The 17,783-nt window shown below is 50.9% G+C and overlaps 1 protein-coding gene across 1 annotated transcript in view; it reads left to right on the top strand.

Annotated features, from left to right (window-relative positions):
- Positions 1-16,911, top strand: part of LOC144141688 (uncharacterized) — a 72,292-nt gene extending 55,381 nt beyond the window's left edge. Inside the window, exons 2-3 of the mRNA XM_077673210.1 lie at positions 14,446-14,610; positions 16,629-16,911. Coding sequence (XP_077529336.1) covers positions 14,446-14,610; positions 16,629-16,911 — 448 coding nt within the window. The remainder of the gene's footprint in view (positions 1-14,445; positions 14,611-16,628) is intronic.
- The last annotated feature ends 872 nt before the right edge of the window (positions 16,912-17,783 follow it).

Raw genomic sequence — 17,783 nt, 5'->3', positions numbered from 1 at the left:
CCCAAAACGAGAAAATTCGTGGCGCACGATATAGACGGTTTGAGATCTCTCGATTTTACCCAGATAAAATCAAGATATAGAGACACAACGCTATAGACGTGTACGCAACTAAAGATGGGGGGGAAAGGAAAAAAAAAGGCAGAAAGACGCACTCGAATACTGACCAAGGGAACTGAGGGATGCTCTCAATCTCTGCCTTTTTCGCAATATTAGAACGCGAACAAACATATTTGCATGGGAATGGAGCGCGCCTGTAGTTCACTGAATGGGTCGGCAAGTCTAGCTGCATTTACGTCCTGCGATACACACGGCTCTTGTGACGTCACTACGATAGCAAAAACGACATCGACACGTTGATCGCTGATTGCGCGACAGCCGTGTGCGTGGTCACGTGGTTTAATGCCATGCGGAGCGACTGGTGATTTGGGAAGGACCAATTTCTTTTTTAACAGCGGAGCTGTCCTTTTGTCTGCATGCTGTAGGCCATGCGTCACGCAGGAGCAAGTTACCAGACCCACCGGCGGCCTCGCAGAAACCGGTTCCTAAACACACCGATAGAGGGCGCAGTGGGATCGCAGGGGCGAGTTCACCCTCCCGCTAGGGCGGGGGGTGAGGGGAGGGAGGCTCCTGTCGCTAACGTTTAGCTGCTGATTCCTTTGGGCGAACCGTAGAAATTGCAGGGCGACGGCGCTGTCGTTCTTGGGCGAGCGCCTATTGACGTTCGAGCCGACACAAGAGATAAAACTCCGCTGTTTCAACCTGTTTCACGCTGGGTGAAACTGGGTTTAGTTTCTTCTACTTTTCTTCCTTTTACGGATCAGTGAAGAGCGATAATCAAAGATCTGCTCGACCGGAAGATTGAACGGACCGCGGATGGATGCTACAAAGTATACGCCCTCATTCCGTTGAAACGTGGCTAATTCGTCACTCCGGCAATCTCTCGCATCTGAAAGTGACGCCAACCGGATCGCGTCCGTGCCCCTCATAATGTACTACTTGCAACAGCAGAGAGCTTGCACAAGTCAATGATTGATAGGTTGAAAAGCGTTGGGCTTAGAACTCCACCTTGAGGAGCACCATGTTGAATGAAAACCTAACAGTCTGGAACGCCACTAAAGCGAGGGAATTTGCGCCGCCGCGGTCTCAGGGGCTCAAATTAAAGGACTATTTTCCCACTTAGATGAGTAGACTCATTATTGGTTTTTTAAAAAACGTGATATACGAGGAGCTATCCGGCAGCTTGCCTATTCTCGGCTGGGATACCAGATTTCGCGCCCGGCTTTCTCAGCAATCTGCTGCGAATAAACACGGAATGGCCACTTCATGTTTGTTCGCAGCAGATTGTGTTTGTTCGCAGCGTGTTTGTTCGCAGCAGCAACTGAAAATTTCCCCATGGCTGAAGTATTCTGCCAGTACTCCCGCACAAACATCTGACTGCGTTTTCAATTACTTTGTGCGACCAACCTTCACTCCGTATTCTTGGTGCGTCAGACGCCTGCTTGCTCTACTTTCATCTTCGGTTGCCGACCCAGCGCTGTGAGTCAGAACGCACTATAGCTCCTCCCGCATGCCTTTTAGGGCGCGATCAAGACGCAAAATTTGGGCTGGTCTTGAAAGAACGAGCCTGTTTTATCCGCTCAGGAGATGCCGCATCATTCAGATGAGGGGAGAATCAACAGTAGAAAAAAAAAGCAAGCAGACTATCAACAACGAACCCACCGGGAAAAAAAAAAACGGGGATTTCCCGCCAAATCAGTAACCCAGGACACGCTATAAAGAGGCACCCGTTGCCGTCACGACGCCGCGCAGACGACGCGTTGCCACGCACACGTGGTAACAGAGCAAAAATTAAGTGCAGTAGAAAGTCACGTAGCGCTTCTTCGCTCCATTAGCCATGCCAGTCGCAGTGGGGGAAACTACTCGAAGCGGCCGGCACGGTTGTTTCATCTAATCATCTCACGAACGAGTCGCTCCGCTGTAGTTACGTGCACCACTGACGAGGCCGGCCGCTTGCACTGCCTGAAGTTCCAGGCAACGTCCTAACGACCAGGGGTCACTGCCGCTGAGTTGTCCCGCGTGTGCAGTATGTCGGGCTCGTCACGCTTTCGGTATAAGTTCGCGGTACAATGTTTCACGGTACAATATTCCGCAAAAACAAAAACAAAACAACAACAACTATCAGGGCACTTATCTACTTACGTGCTTTGAATGCGAAAGCGTGGTGATACTTATTAACAACTGTTTGCTGTTGCATTTTATTTGCATCTCTTCGCTTTCCTTTTCTCGTCTTTTACTACGAGTTACTTCGACCGGCTTTTTTTCTGCTACGCCGTGTATGCGTCGTTTTCTTCGCTTTAGTTTCGTCTCACGGCGCGAATTACGTCGGCAAGCAATTTAGCATGCGCCACAGCTTCTCTGGGACCAGGGTTCTCTTCGCGGCTGGTGTGAACTTGTTCAACTGCGGTACCGTCACGTTCAGGTGACACGCACGTGGAGCGTAGAATTCTACAACTTTTACAGCGAAGCTGTTAGCCTCTCGTTGGTCGGAAAATTTCGTGTCGTAAGCAAAAAAAAACCCAGGCTGGGTCCAGCAGTTCTCGCACGAGAAGCCGAGTGCAGGCGTCAGGCTAGTGAGGCATCCAGCACAGAGCTCAGTGTTCTCCGTCTTGTCTTTATTAAAAAAGTTCGCGTGGGTACATCATCCGGTGTGCACACCGCGGACGATGCCATTAAAACGTTTTCCTTGTTTTTCACCGTTTTCCCCATTAATGGCATGCCATTAAAAACGTTTTCCCGGTAGATCGGCCGTACTTTTAGGCATAGCGTAACAATAGGCTTACCCTGGTTGGCTCAGAATCAACAACCAGATTTCGCGTCCCACAGTTAAGTATTGTCAACAACCAGATTTCGCGTCCCACAGTTAAATATTGTCACGGTGCGACAACTGATCAGGACCTGTATATAGAACGAGCGGAAACGAGGATGTATTTTGATGAGCTTGTACCAATGTCTGGACGTAGTCACTCAAAGGGCGAGCGCTCACGAACATCGAGTTTCTTACAATATACTTACTAAGAAACTCTATGCTCACGAAGGGTCACGTACTCCTCTTCTTCACGGCTTATAGCGGTGATCATCATGCTTGTAATCCCTATGTCGATGGTGAGGGTAATGGAGGGCCACACAAGAACCGGTTTCGGACGATTGGTGCGGCCAACAGAGAACTATGGTCCCTAGAAATATTCTAGGGACCATAAGAGAACGCTGCGTCGGCGCCGTCTGCGCTCCGGCACGGGTTGCACACGTAACAATATACATATTCTAAGGTGATACTTTAGCGTCCTCAATGATGCCGTTGTACGCCAATATGCCCAGCAGAAAAGCCAACTTTCTCTGCCGATGATCAGGAATAATCGTGGGTGAAGCGCAACAGAAAAAATTAGCAGTGGCTTAGCTCGGCTATGCCAGGATATATGTAGCGTGAGCTAAGGTTAAGTAATCCAATCCAATTCAATCCAATCTAATTCAATCCAGTCCAGTCCAGTCCAGTCCGGACCGGTCCGGTCCGGTCCGATCCGGTCCGGTCAGGTCAGGTCCGGTCCGGTCCGGTCAGGTCCGGTCCGGTCCGGTCCGGTCCGGTCCGGTCCGGTCCGGTCCGGTCCAGTCACTGCTCCTCGCGCATGCGCAGCACGGCTCTCCAGGAGCCACGCGAAACGGCTATCAAGTGGCTCCGGCGCACCGTCAGACTTGGCTACTGCGCAACGGAGGCGACCGTTCGGCACGCGCCGGCACCAGTGCGTCTGCCGCGGCTATGACGTCACTCCTCTGGAATGCGCAGAGAGGCGAATGTGCAGACCCAATTCGCTACACACCCGTACTCCAATTGGATTGGATTCCAATACAATCCAATTTAATTCAATTCAATCCAAATCAAAATCAAAATCAAAATCCAATCCAATGCTCCTCGCGCTTGCGCAGCACGGCCCTTCAGGGTCCACGCGAAACTGCTCAACCTCAGCCAGTATAGCTTACGCTACAAAATGCTTCCCGTGGCCGGGATCTAACCTGGGTCGCTCGCGTTATGAATCCGGCGTCTATCCGATTGCTCCTTTCGACATGGTCGAAGTGAACACCAAACCGCAGGTACCGATTCATGCCGTACACCCCAAGCCCAACTTTAGACCTACGCAGTGCACATCCGAGAGTTGCTGTGGGTATTCTAGAAAATTAGCGCGTACCTCCAGAGTAGCATACTCGCAGAGTGGGATTGGCGAACCAAAGAATCCATCCCGAGGAAGCTGCGCGTTCAGCCTTCGTCGTCGATAGAAGAAGGGATACGTGATTTTCTAATACACTTTCACGGCAGAAAGTGCTACGTCATCAATGTTCAGGTGCGTTTATATGCATTCTTCACTCGAGAGTTGTGCGTGCCGGACAGGTATCTTGTCTCAGATAAAGTAATCTAGATCACCTTAGCCTAATTTTTGCGGGCAGCTTCTTGGCCAATCCCGCGCGTGGATGCATGTCACCCTATTCGAGTATACCAACCAATCAACCGGCCTCGCGTTCGCTCGGGCGCAGGCTCCGCGAGCGCGAGTGTTCTACGAGAGAGAAGAAGAAGAGCGATCATGGCGTCGCCGTTGAAAAAACCGCCCCAGACCCCGTCGGATAGCTCGCCAGTAACCAAGCCGAAAAGCGTGTCTGGAACAACGCCGACAGGCCTTCCCAGAAGCCCGTCCAAAGGCCCACCGAAAGGCAAGGCCCCAGTACCGTCCAAAACCGCTCCTACGGCCCCACCGGAAGGCGCGCCCACAAGCGGGTCGAAAACCGGCTCCAGAATCCCTCCGAGAAGCACGTCTTCGAGGCCGTCGAGAAGCGCTTCCAGAAGCCCGACCAAAAGCCCCTCGCCATGGCCACCGAAAAGCGCTTCCAGAAGCCCTACGAAGAGCACGTCCTCAAGACCATCGAAAAGCGCTTTTAGGTGGTGGTCATACAAACGCAAAGCGATAAGCCCTTCAAAAAGCGCGTACCAGCCACCAACGAAGAGTCCTGGCGATGTGGGAACTGGCACGACTTCGCCCACCGCGGAGACAGGCAGCCCCGCCGAGGAATCGGAAGAGCCGTACAGCGGCGAAGGAGGGTCCCAGGCCGATCTGTTCACCAGCGAAAAGGTGGCCACCGAAGAAGAGCCGGTGCCCGCACTGCAGAGACATCGTGGCGAGGCTTACGTGCCTCCGGGCTGGTTCAAGCCTCGCGAGTACCACTCGGGCGAAGATGTGGACCGGATCGAGAGCGGAATGTCGAGCGAACCCGACGTCCCCGGGTCGCTGGGCATGGTCTCGTCCTCCGCGACGGCACAGTGAGTGTCTGTTCGTGTTCAATATTGATTCTGGAGGTATTCTGGTGCCCATTCTGTCGGCACTTGCAGAATAGGTTTTCCGGAATTCTACCGGCAGCTGCCGCCCATCGGCTGACTCGTCCTGTGTGCCTTTCTATCGTCGATCGGTTTGGTTAGGTTAGGAAAAATTATTGGCAGTGTCTATCCTGCCGGCAGCCGTGTAAATTACAGTAGGAAATTTCTCACGGCAGTTCCCGCTTGCTTTTGTGGAAACCCGATCTAACTTTGCCCAACCACTCCGACAAAAACCTATCTCAAACTCAACCCATTACAAAAACTGTGCGTCGATTCGCGATAATTGCTGGAATAATCCCACTGCAAAAGAGAAATCGCTAATAAAATCCTGATTAACGAAAAGTTGTCAAATTCTGAAAACCGCAACAGAAGTTGCCTCATTGTGGATTCTAGCCGAAGTCTCACCGGTCGCAAGGCGGCTTATCACACCGCCACGGAAGCGCTCGGTGAAATAGGTTTTCGCGAAATAATTGACCTAACGATGCTCCAGGTAGCGTGCTTAGCCAATCACAAGTAGAGTTTCCCCGTGAGAATTTCTGGAACGTAATTCTCACGGCTGGCGCGATAGTAGACACCGCCACAATTATTCTGCCACCAACAGAAGTGATGATGATGATTATGGTGCTGCTGAAAAGAATTTACGCGGGTCAAAAATCAAAACCCGTACTGTTAAGAGAAAGATGGTTAAAGCGCGAACTGAGCAAAAGTCCAGAATCCAAACTGCTTCACCCTGCCGCAATGGCGCAATCGGATAGACGCCTGCTTCATAACGCGAGGGACCCAGGTTCGATTCCCGCCACGGGAAGCGTTTTTTAACACGCAAGTGTTTTATTCCTAGATACACCAAGATTTCACTGACGTCATATCCGTCACGGAAATGACGCCAGTACAGCGAAGCAAGCGGCCTGTAAAGGGTGCACCCCTGCACACAGGGTCTTCTTGCGGGGAAGCAACCTTTAGTACTAAAGAGTACGCTATACGATAGCCTCCTGTGTAACCGACTGTGCCAGCTTTATCGCGCCGAAACCCATCGGAGCAGGCCGTTCACTGTGGTGGCGCCAAGTTCCCAGGTTTTTCGATGGCCATGCCGATGCGAATTGCTGTTTCAAGCGGAGGGGAACTGAAACGCACCTCGGCGTTGTCTGCTACGCGAAGGCGTCTTCCAGCTACAAAAGTCCGCAGAACGGCGAGCTTGGAATTCATGAGCCAATATTAAAGACCGAAGCTTTATGCTTGGCGTCGCAGAACTACTAAACGGCGTTCAGTGTACTGTTCCCGCCTGCACGCTCGCCCTTTTGGGTTCACTACGGGAGTTTCACAACAAAATGTATACATGTCCTCACGGTTGTCACTGCGATAAGAGCCAGTTACCTTTTCTCCCGCTCTATAGGAGTTAAGTGAAAATTAATGATGCGTAATTCGGTGTTTAGGGATAATTGAGTCGCACTAATTAAATTTTGTTGAAAGAAGTCCAAACAGTTGAGTTCCCCCTTTTTACTTACGAGCCCATTCAGTCGCGTTCTGCCGCTAATATTTTTTACGGTCCCCGAAAGGGTACGCGCCCACTCCCCTCCCCCCTCCCCCATTTCTCCGTCGTCGCTCCTCCACGAAATTGTGCCATTGCGCATGTAGTTGATATATTGACGTTGTTTTAGGCAATGCCGGGATGCTGTGCAACGAATGACGACTTCAAGCTTTAGCTCAATGCGATATTCAGTATATGTGGGCCCCTCTATAAGCTTAGGATAAACATTCAGCATGCACTTAGCTCGTTTCTCGCTCTACGTCTCCCCGCTACACTCGTTCTTGCCTCTCCAATCACATACTGAATAACCGATCAAACCCCAGCGGGTCACAAACCCACTAGTGATCTCACCCGTAACATTTCTAGCTGAATCGGGTGAAACGCAGAAAAAAAACTTTTGCGCTAAATTATTTACGAAGGGATAAGATAGCCCGAGAAAGACCATCTCTTGTGTAATTACCTCTGTCAAGTTCTAGCGTCACCCCAGCCACTTACTGGATAGTTTTATTTGTGGCCTCGTCAATTTTTATACCTTTCTTGTTCGAACAGGAGTTGCACGTCAGTGCTAGAGCCAGTCTTCTTTATACAACACGTATTTCTTGTTGGCAAAGGGCCTGGACAACTTTTAAAAAACCACCCATTGTTGCCAAGTGTGAAGACAAATGTTGACCGTGCCCTCGCCAACACAGGAGAACCTGGGATTAGGGCGCCACCAGAGAGGACGGCGGAATTCCTGGCACTGAGCAGGCCAAAGGCGTTATACAGGAGCCTGTAACTATAATTAGGGTTGTTCGTTTTTGGGTTTTATATTTTAAAACGAAAGTGTTCTAGGCCGATACACACCAAGATTTCACTGACGTCATATCCGTCACCGAAATGACGCCAGTACACCTTTGCCGAAGCGACCCGCCAGCAGGACGTCGCTCGCCAAGCACACCCACAAGACAGCCGCCGACCCGCACATCATGCTCAGCTGCAGATTTCGCTGCACATTCCACTTTCGTGTTTTACCTATTCCTATGACAGAGAAATCAACCGCAGTTTTTTTTTTTAGACGCCTGATGTGCCTCCGTTTATCATCATCGTCATCATCACTTATTTAAACCCATTGTGTATAGTTGGCTTTCCTGCTGTGCGTTTCGCTCGAACATCGACGCCGTCAGTGCGGCATAGAAAGCTTCGCTTTAAAACTATATTAGCATATCAATGTACCGCTTCTTCCTAAAGAAAGTTGAGAGAAGCTCGAAAACTAAGTGTGCCCAACCTTCGCTGAAAGTACGTCCTATCGATAGTCAAGCCTTCAAACACCCAAATTGCTAACGAAGAACGAACCTATATGCGACGACTTTTTCCGCACTGAGTAAACGCATCGAATGATCTAAACGTATACCGATACGTCGATTATGAGATAAAGGCATACATACTATTGTACTGTACTCCCATAGGGTTTCATACTAATATATACTGGAGGGAAATCTGGCGCTGCAGTCACGGGCCGTCGTAGGCGCCGCCGTTGCAGCTAGCGACGTTCCTCGCCTACTTGGCTTGGTTAGCCACATGGCTTCTTTTTTGTCTTGAAGCCAAAATCAACAAAAAAGGGTAACATCGTTTTCTTGCTCATCTTGCGTGAAGCTTCTCAATAATCCCTGAGAACTAAATCTTTATGGAGTTATTACAACAAAACAAATTCGATTGACTTTCTACAGTAATATTGTTGCTTTTTTGCAGCCAGAGGCAGCGTTCTAGCCTGTTCATGAGCCATGCCAAGGACAAGTGGAATGTGCCTGCCCGATGCATGACGGAACGCTCGCTGAAGCGCGGTTCCCCTTGACAGTGGCGCCAGACTTCCCTCTAGTATGAAACTCTGTGTTCTTCTTCATGATCGATGTGGGTATTGTTTCATCTAGAACCGTTCCTTTCTCGCGATTTTCTAGCAGCCGTTTTGACACGATGGAACCCCGATTCCACGCAAGCGCCGTGCGTCCATCAGAGCTTCTCAGTCGACCATTCGGGGAAGTGCATTACCTAGTTTTTTGACAGAACGCCATCGGCCTCAGTAAGAAAGCTTTCGTTTTAAAACAGCAGGCCGGTTTCGTTGCACGCGTATTATCGTTCCTTTCAATAGAGAGGTATAGCAGTGTGGAGAACCGGTCCCGGTACGATACCCAGTAGGCGACCGGTGCTACTGCGCGTGCGCAGAGGTGGATAAACTGCTTGCAGATGTACCGGGTACCGCACCGGGAACGGGTCTCCGCTCTGCTATAACCCTCTAATAGCGGAGTGGGGAACCGGTTTCGGTACGGTACCCGGTACACCTGCGCATGAGCACAACCAGTTGTTCCGCCTCTGCGCGTGTGCAGTAGTGCCGACCGCCTATACCGGGTACCGCATCGGAACCGGTTTTCCGCTCCGCTATAACATTAGGCATGCGCACAACCAGTTTTTCCGCCTCTGCGCATGCGCAGTAGCACCGGTCGCCCACTGGGTACCGTTCTTTCTCATCATCATCATCATCACCACCAGTCTATCTACGCCCACTGCAGGGCAAAGGCCTCTCCCATTAATCTCCAATTGCCCCGGTCCTGTACTAACTGCGATCAATTTGTCCCCGCAAACTTCTTGATCTCATCTGCCCATCTAACTTTCTGCCACCCCCTGCAGCGCTTGCCTTCTCTAGGGATCCACTTTGTTACTCTTAATGACCAACGGTTATCTTGCCTTCGCATTACATGCCCTGCCCACGTCCATTTCTTATTCTTCTTAATTTCTACTAATATGTCCTCAACACGCGTTTGTTCCCTGACCCACTCCGCTCTCTCCTTGTCCCTTAATGTTACATCTATCATCTTACGCTCCATTGCCCGCTGAGTCGTTCTCAATTTAAGTTGAACCCTCTTAGTGAGCTTCCAAGTTTCTGCCCCGTAGGTGAGTACCGGTAAGATGCAGCTGTCATACACTTTCTTCTTCAGGGACAATGGTAGGCTGCCATTCATTATCTGAGAATGTCTGCCGTATGCACTCCACCCCATTCTTATCCTTCTAATTATCTCTGCCTCATGATTGGGATCCGGGGTCACAACTTGGCCTAAGTAGATATATTCGCTTACCACTTCCACTGGCTCGCCACCTATCTCAAACCGCCGTGCTGTCCCGAGGTTATTGATCATTACTTTGGTTTTCTGCATATTAATTTTCAGGCCCACGGTTCTACCCTGTTCGTCCAGTTCGGAAAGCATGCTTTGCAATTTGTCCCCCGAATTACTTAGCAAGGCAACGTCATCAGCAAATCTGAGGTTACTGAGGTATTCTCCATTAACCCTTACTCCCACCTGTTCCCAATCCAACGTTCTGAATACTTCTTGTAAACATGCTGTGAATAACATTGGAGAGATTGTGTCTCCTTGTCTGACGCCCTTCCTTATAGGTATTTTACTGCTCTTCTTATGGAGGATGATGGTAGCTGTGGACCCATTGTAGACATTCTCTAGTATTCTTACTTAATGCTCATCTACCCCCTGGTTCCGTAAGGCCTGAATGACTGCTGAGGTATCGACTGAGTCAAATGCTTTCTCATAATATATTGTTACGGTGACGTGAAGGAAGACGTGAAGCCAAGTGATACAAGAGGCATCCACACAGTGTATTTACAGTACTGAGAGCACCGCGCAGGCAAGGTGAAAGATCCTCTTCTACTTCGTCGTCTAGCTCGTTACCGGAGTCCGAACGCGCTACCGTCATCTTCTTTTGTCCAGTACCTTGCACATGTCCCAATGTGCATAGCCTATGTATACATAGGCTATGCACAAACTCTTCCTCTGCGTAGCTATATGAAAGCTATATATAGGGGTTCAGAATACTCAGCGCACTTCTCAATCACCTGATTGATCGTGTGAATATGGTCCATTGTTGAATAGCCTTGACGGAACCCTGCTTGTTCTTTAGGTCGACTGAAATCTAAGGTGGCAGAAATTCTGTTAGCGATTACCTTGGTAAGTACCTTGTAGACGACTGACAGTAAGCTGATCGGTCTGTTATTTTTCAAGTCCTTTACGTTACCTGTATTATGGATTAGGATGATCTTCGCGTTCTTCCAAGATTCTGGTACACTTGCGGTCATTAGGGATTGCGTATACAAGTTTGCCAGTTTTCAAGTACAATTTCTCCGCCATCCTTCAAGAGGTCTGCTGTTATCTGATCCTCACCAGGTGCTTTGCCCCCTTTCATTTCTTTCAAAGCCTTCCTTACTTCTTCGGTCGTTACTGGTGGGATGTCTATCTCCTCTGAACTACTTTCTCGTTCGGCATTATCCTGGATGTCCCAGCTACTGTACAGATCCCTATAGAACTCCTCGGCCACTGTGACTATTTTATCCCTATTTGTGATGACATTGCCTTCCTTGTCTTTAAGTGCATACATCTGATTTTTCCCCACCCCAAGACGCCTCTTCACTGCTTTCAGGCTACATCCGTTCTTTACAGCGTATTCGATACTCTCCATATTATACTTCCGTATTTCAGCTGTCTTGCGCTTATTGATTAACTCCGAAAGCTCCGCTAGTTCTATTATATGTCAGCTGAGGTGAAGATTGTCATGGTTTGCCGTTTCCTAATTAGATCTTTCGTCTCCTGGCAAAGTTTGCCAGTATCCTGTCTAGCCATCGTGCCCCCGACTTCTACTCACACTCCGTGATAATGCGTGTAAGGTTGTCGCTGGCTTCCTGTGTCGTAAGCTCCGCTTTCTCGGTAAGAGCTGAGTATCGGTTCTGCAGCGCGATCCTGAATTCTTCTGCTTTACGTCTTACTGTTAGCTCATTAATCGGCTTCTTTCGTACTAGCTTGTTACGGTCCCTCCTCGAATCTAGCCTAATTCGACATCTTTGATCACTACACCTTACCCTCCCGAGCACTTCCACATCCTTCACGACGCCAGGGTTATCGCATAATATTGTAACGTAGTATTTTGGTCACATACTGCCGCTACTGTAGCATGAAGATCAGAAGGAAAAAGTCGAGACGTCGAAGAAGTTTTAAAGTTAACTTGTTTACTTTACAGATGACATTGGTGACATTTAGCACATATGAATTAGAATGAATACACTTGTTACATAGATTAGAAAGACAGTCAAAGATTCAGAGTACTTAGCGGGACATAGTTGGCGGGCGAATGGCTCCCGGCGGGAGGGCACGACGACGAGCGGCAGAGTGCGGCTCTCCTGGTGTTGCTCGCTCTCAATCGCCAGAGGGGCCGCGTTATATTTGCTTTGGGGGGACGCATTGGGGGAAAAAGCGCATCCTAGCGTGTGCGGACTATCGGGAGCAAGTCTTAGGCACAGCCGCAGCCAATCAGGAAGACGCTTCTAAGCTCCAATCAGACATGTCCCCGCCAAAGTGAAAAGGACCAAAAACACAGACACAAGGTTTCGACTCGAAGGCGCCCGCTTCTGGCAAAAGAATTACTGGGAAGAATAAAGTAAAGGTATACAAACTCGAAAAGGAGAAAAGACAGGCGGCCGTTTGAAGGAGACCGAGGGAGAACATAGCGGCCCGCGTCGGCGCGCAACGGGGGTCGGAGACGCCAGTGCGCGGTAGGGTTCGCTTCCCCCAACAGCCGTCGTCTCCCGGTCGGCCGACGGGCCGACACACGTGCCGGGGCCGTTTCTCAGAAAAATAGGGGGCCACCGCCCAGCCGCGTCCGAAGCGCTTTCGCACACAACATTTTGGAGGAAGAGCCCTGGCTGTGGGGAGAACTTAAAAAACAACCAGAAAACATCAAGAGATCTCCGCTTCGCGACAATATGAAGTATATTTCATTTTTATGCTCCCCCATTAGGGCTCCTCCACGTCCACTTCCGGCTCTCCCATTTGCAGAAGGTATTCATTATGCGTAGGTTATTCCGTTCTGCAGACTCTACTAGTAGGTCCCCCCTGCTATTTCTACAGCCCAGACCATAGTTCCCAACTGCCTTGTCTCTAGCCTGATTCTTGCCTACTTTAGCATTGAAGACCCCCATAACAACGGTATACTGTGTTTTTACTTTAGCCATTGCCGATTCCACATCTTCTTAGAAGCGTTCCACTGCCTGGTCGTCGTGGCTGGATGTGGGCGCGTAGCCCTGTACCACCTTGAGTTTGTACCTCTTATTGAGCCTAATTACAAGACCTGCCGCCCTTGCGTTAATGCTATAGTATTCTTCTATATTGCCAGCTATGATTTTATTGGCTAGAAATCCCACTCCCAGTTCTCTTCTGTCCACTAGACCCCCGTAACATAGGAGGCGTCCATTTTTCAGCCCCGTATAAAGGCTTCACCTGTCCTCCTAACCTCACTAAGCCCCATGACATCCATACCATTGCTTGTGTAGATGGGCCAGTGCGGGCGAGGCGGCCGTTTCAGTTTGACACCACGCCCAGCACAGTGCGATGCGAGCTGGAGGCGGTACTACTGGCGGCGGACCACATCGAAGAGCGCTACCAGGCGGAGGAGCACCGGGGCCGGCAATTTACCATATATACTGACAGCAGAGAGGCGGTGGCAAGACTCGGTGGCACCCCAGTCATCGGATCCACAAGCCACCTCATCAAGACGATTGCGAAGAGACTTCGCACAACGAAATCCATTACCGTGCGGGTGGACTGGGTGGCGGGACACGCGGGTGGCGTCGGGAACGAGGCCGCCCACGCGTGGGCGAGCGACGAAGCAAGTATCCGCTCCGACCCATTACACCCTGTTCCCCCAGCACGGCACGGCACAGACCCTGCGGACGACCGAGCCGCTGCCAAGCAGGAGAGCAGGGCGAAGCTCCGTGCCGCTACACCCCATGACCCACGACCACTGCCAGGAGGACTTCCCAGGGGGGCCCAAATCCTGCTACACAAAATAAGAGCAGGTGCTGCTCTTACGGAGGACGTGCTCGCAAAATGGCGTGCATACGTTCCCCGACGCTCACGACACCTGAGAGAACCCCTCGAGAACTCCAGGGAGACTACCATCGTGACCTGCTCCTCGTGTCACGCGCCAACAAGGCCCACAATGTAGCACATGTTGTGGGAGTGCTCGGGGCTCGCGGCGGAGAGAAGAGCCCATCTTCCGCCGTACATCAAGACCCTCCAGGAGTGGGCACCGCCTCCTCTGGGCCGGGCTCACCCAAGAGAGACTGTTATGTCCCTGTGGACTTTCGCTTGTACCACGGGGATACACAAGAGAATGTTAGACGCTCTCACCTTCTTTACCGCCTTCTCCATCCCTGACTAGACCTTGAGTCTCCCCTTCCGAATAAAGAATTATAATAATAAGGGAGTGCGTTACCGGAAATGGTCGCCGGGGTCAGGCCGCACCCCAAGCCCCATTCTGCAATTCCATGAATACGCGTATTTTTTTTTAATCCGGTGGGAATTGTCCGGCAGCGGGATTCGAACCACGGTCCTTCTGCACGCGAGGCGGATGCTCTACCTCTACGCCACCGCTGTCCTTTCCGTTCTCTCTAATGTCTCTTTAATTGCGCGAGCAGTAACTGGTACCGTCGCCTGGTCGGAAAGGAGGCCGAGCTGTCGCGGCAGGAAGTGTGGCTGGCCCGAGGCATATGCTGCTTCGTGGTGCTCTGCGTGGCATCGGCCGTGGCTGTGGCCGTCTTCCTACTCACCAGGCGCCCAGTGCCGGCGTACCGGTCCTGCACGTGAGTCTCTCCCCGTGTTTTCAGTATGCGAATATGGGATGACTCCGACGGGTCATTATTAAAGGGATAGACAACTGATTTTTGTCGAGTATATTTTCTTGATTCCAAATGAAAGAGCGTCGCTTAAAGCACCTTAACCCGAAACTCTTTCACTGATAGCGTCCTAGAACTTTTGAAATCGGATTTTTTAGATCTGGCAGCCATACATGTCCCGACAAAACGAATGCTGGCAACTATGACAGGGTGCCGTGCGGCAACACACTTTTAGCTGCACGTGAGACGAAAAGAGGTGCCTAAAAGCTTGTCCCCGGCTAAAACAACAATAACGGGCAACCTTTCCTGTTCCCTCATGCGGATTTTGAATGACGCGTTGAAATCGACGGAGATATTTGGACACGTAAGGTAGTGCCAGGTTTAGACACCACATGGCGTCCCCTTTTCAGACTTCGGAAATTTAACGCAAAATTAAAATTACTTCCGCCTGCGGTTGCTTCAGTGTATAAAACGCTGGCTTTCACATGAGCTAGAGGACATGCACCCTACAAAAATCGGTTGTCTGTCCCTTCAAGGGGTGCGCGCAAAGGGGCGACAGATTTGAAGCCTTCATTTCTTTCCAAAGGCGGTAGTATTTGAATTAATGTGTCGATGCGAGCTAGTTGGTACTTCATCATGGGAACAGGTTAAGCGCCAGGCACAACTGGAGGAAGTAAAACAGACAGGAAGTAAAACAGGAGGAAGTAAAACAGACAGTTGTTAGTGCGCCCCTTTCCTGTCTGTTTTACTTCCTCCAGTTGTGCCTGGCGCTGAGGTAGTATTTGATCCTCGATTAGCCATCTGGACCAAGTGAAAAAATTACCAGTGGCTTAGCTCGGCTATGCCAGGATATACGTAGCGTGATCTAAGGTTCAGCAATACAATCCAATCAAATGCAATTCAGTCCAGTCCAGTCCAGTCACTGCTCTTCGCGCATGCGCAGTACGGCTCTCCAGGAGCCGCGCGAAACTGCTCAACCTCGGCCAGTGTAGCTCACGCTTCAAAAGCGGCGCACGAAAAACTGGGACAAGATGGGGGACAAGGATAGTGCTGCATCCACAACTGACGCTGTTATTGAAAAAGCGAACTTATATACAAGAAAACCGCGCTGACCACTTTTGGTCAAACGTTCCGATCAGCATACCAAAGAAGTGTGAGAGGCGTTTTACGTTTCTAAATATAGCGAATATTGTGTCAGTCAACATTCAGCGACGTTGCACTAAAGGGAAGTTTCTTTTCTTGCAGAGCGTGTGACTTGTTGAGATACAGCCCTGCGCATTGTCTCTTCTGGAGTTGAACTAACGTGATATGCGCGGTCTTCTTATACCGCATTTTTGCGATTCTAGGCACCCTCCCCTACTTCCGAAAAAGAAACGGGAAAAAAAAGTTTCCGTGCGAATCTAAGCACCCTTTTTTTAAGCAACCATCGCAAGGTGTATTTGAGACGCCTGGAAGCGGGCCCGAGCTGACGTTGTGGCCAAGTAATTTATTAATTACAAACCGCTTCAACGGAACAGAAGACGACCTGCTGGTGCACACTGAGAGCGGCGGTCCAGGCGGCACAACGGGGGCTGTAATACTAGTGAGGGTGACTGACATTAGATGTAAGGGGTGGGTTCACTGTCTTTACCTGTTTTTCTTTTGATTTTTTGTCAAATAAAACGCTATTTCTTGCGCCCTTACGGCCGCAAGAAATGTTGTGATGGGAGGGGGGCGCGGTAATTTCCGTTTTTCGCATTTAAGCACCCCCTCGCTTTGACATCGCGATCGCAAAAAAAAAAAGGGGTGCTTAGAATCGATTAAATACGGTATGTTTTTTCTTCAATGAAAACGTCAGTTGTGAGTGCAGCGCTGGGTTTGTCCCAGTCTTTCTTGCGCTGGTTTTCTCCAGTGTGAGTGGATACCAACTTGCCATCTTGGCGCATTACAAGTGTTAAATTGGCCCACTTTGCCCCGAGGCTATAATTTATCACGCCTGGCCGCAGATCGGAATATTGCCGCGAGGCCAACGCCATGATGCCCGTCGCAAAGGACGCTAGCGAGCCGTGCGACGACTTCTACGATCACGTATGCCGCCCGTACAAGGACCAACACATACGTTTCACCGAGGCGGTGCGGGCCCTCCACAAGGGGGAGTACCACGAGCACATGCTGTCGATGCCCAACGCCACCGCCAGGGGCAACGTGACCCTCATGCTCGCGTTCGACCACCAGATCTGCGCTGGCTTCTCCCACAAGCAGGTACGACGCCTAGCCATAAGGCGGTAGCGGGGCGCGACTGGGGAGAGCAAATTCGTCACGGTGGGGTGGATTAGTTCCGCGCGGCCTGCCTTCGCCATGCCCGCTCTTCCCCTCCGCTGAGGGGCAACCTCCTCGCACTCCCCGCGCGCGCATGCGCAGTCCGGCCCCGCTACCCGCTAACCTTAGCGTAGCGTACGGGAGCCGCTATGCTAAATCGAGCGTTTTCTGCTCGCGAAAACGCGCCGCGCACGCCACAGGCGCGCTGACGCTGCCGCGGATAGGGTGCCTCGATGCGCGCCCGCTCCGCTCAGGGTGGCGCCACTCTTTGAAGGGGTCGCCGCCGCCAAGACCGGTTCTCGGGAGGCGCCGCCGCCATTTACTTGCATCCCGCCCCCGCCGACTCCCGCGCTAGGCGCGCGAAAAGCGGCGCTCTTCACAAAGTCTCTTTGCAGAATGTCTGGGTGCTGCGTTCACCAGTGTTCTAACAGCGCTACAAATGTCTGGAGGATGTTTTCGTTTCCTGGAGACCCAAAAAGGCGGCTTCTGCGGACGGGGAAGATCAACCGGGACAAGTTGCAGCCGACGAACCACTCCTGCATATGCCCGGCTCCTCAGCAATGCCAAATTCATTTGGGGCTATTATCAGCTGGTCTGTGTGGCGGTTTCTAGATACCAGACGTACGGTTTTATGTGTTTAAGTTGGAGTTTTCATCATGCTTTGGCGGCCTTTTTATATTTCATTGATGCAAACGGACGTGGGCTCTTAAAGCGGGGGGCCGATATTAAACGTATGGCGCTTTGTATCTTCAGTCATTTCGCTTTGTATCACGAAATAAGGCGCTCGTTGTAAGAAGGTGTGCCACCTTTCCCAGTCCCGAAGCGTCATCCCGGCGCATCAC

This window comes from Haemaphysalis longicornis, unplaced genomic scaffold, assembly GCF_048455015.1.
Source record: "Haemaphysalis longicornis isolate Haplotype H1 unplaced genomic scaffold, Haemaphysalis longicornis Haplotype H1 scaffold_6, whole genome shotgun sequence".
NCBI lineage: Eukaryota > Metazoa > Arthropoda > Arachnida > Ixodida > Ixodidae > Haemaphysalis > Haemaphysalis longicornis.
The sequence above is the reverse complement of the archived record's forward strand: the minus strand, read 5'-3'. Positions and strand labels throughout refer to the sequence as shown.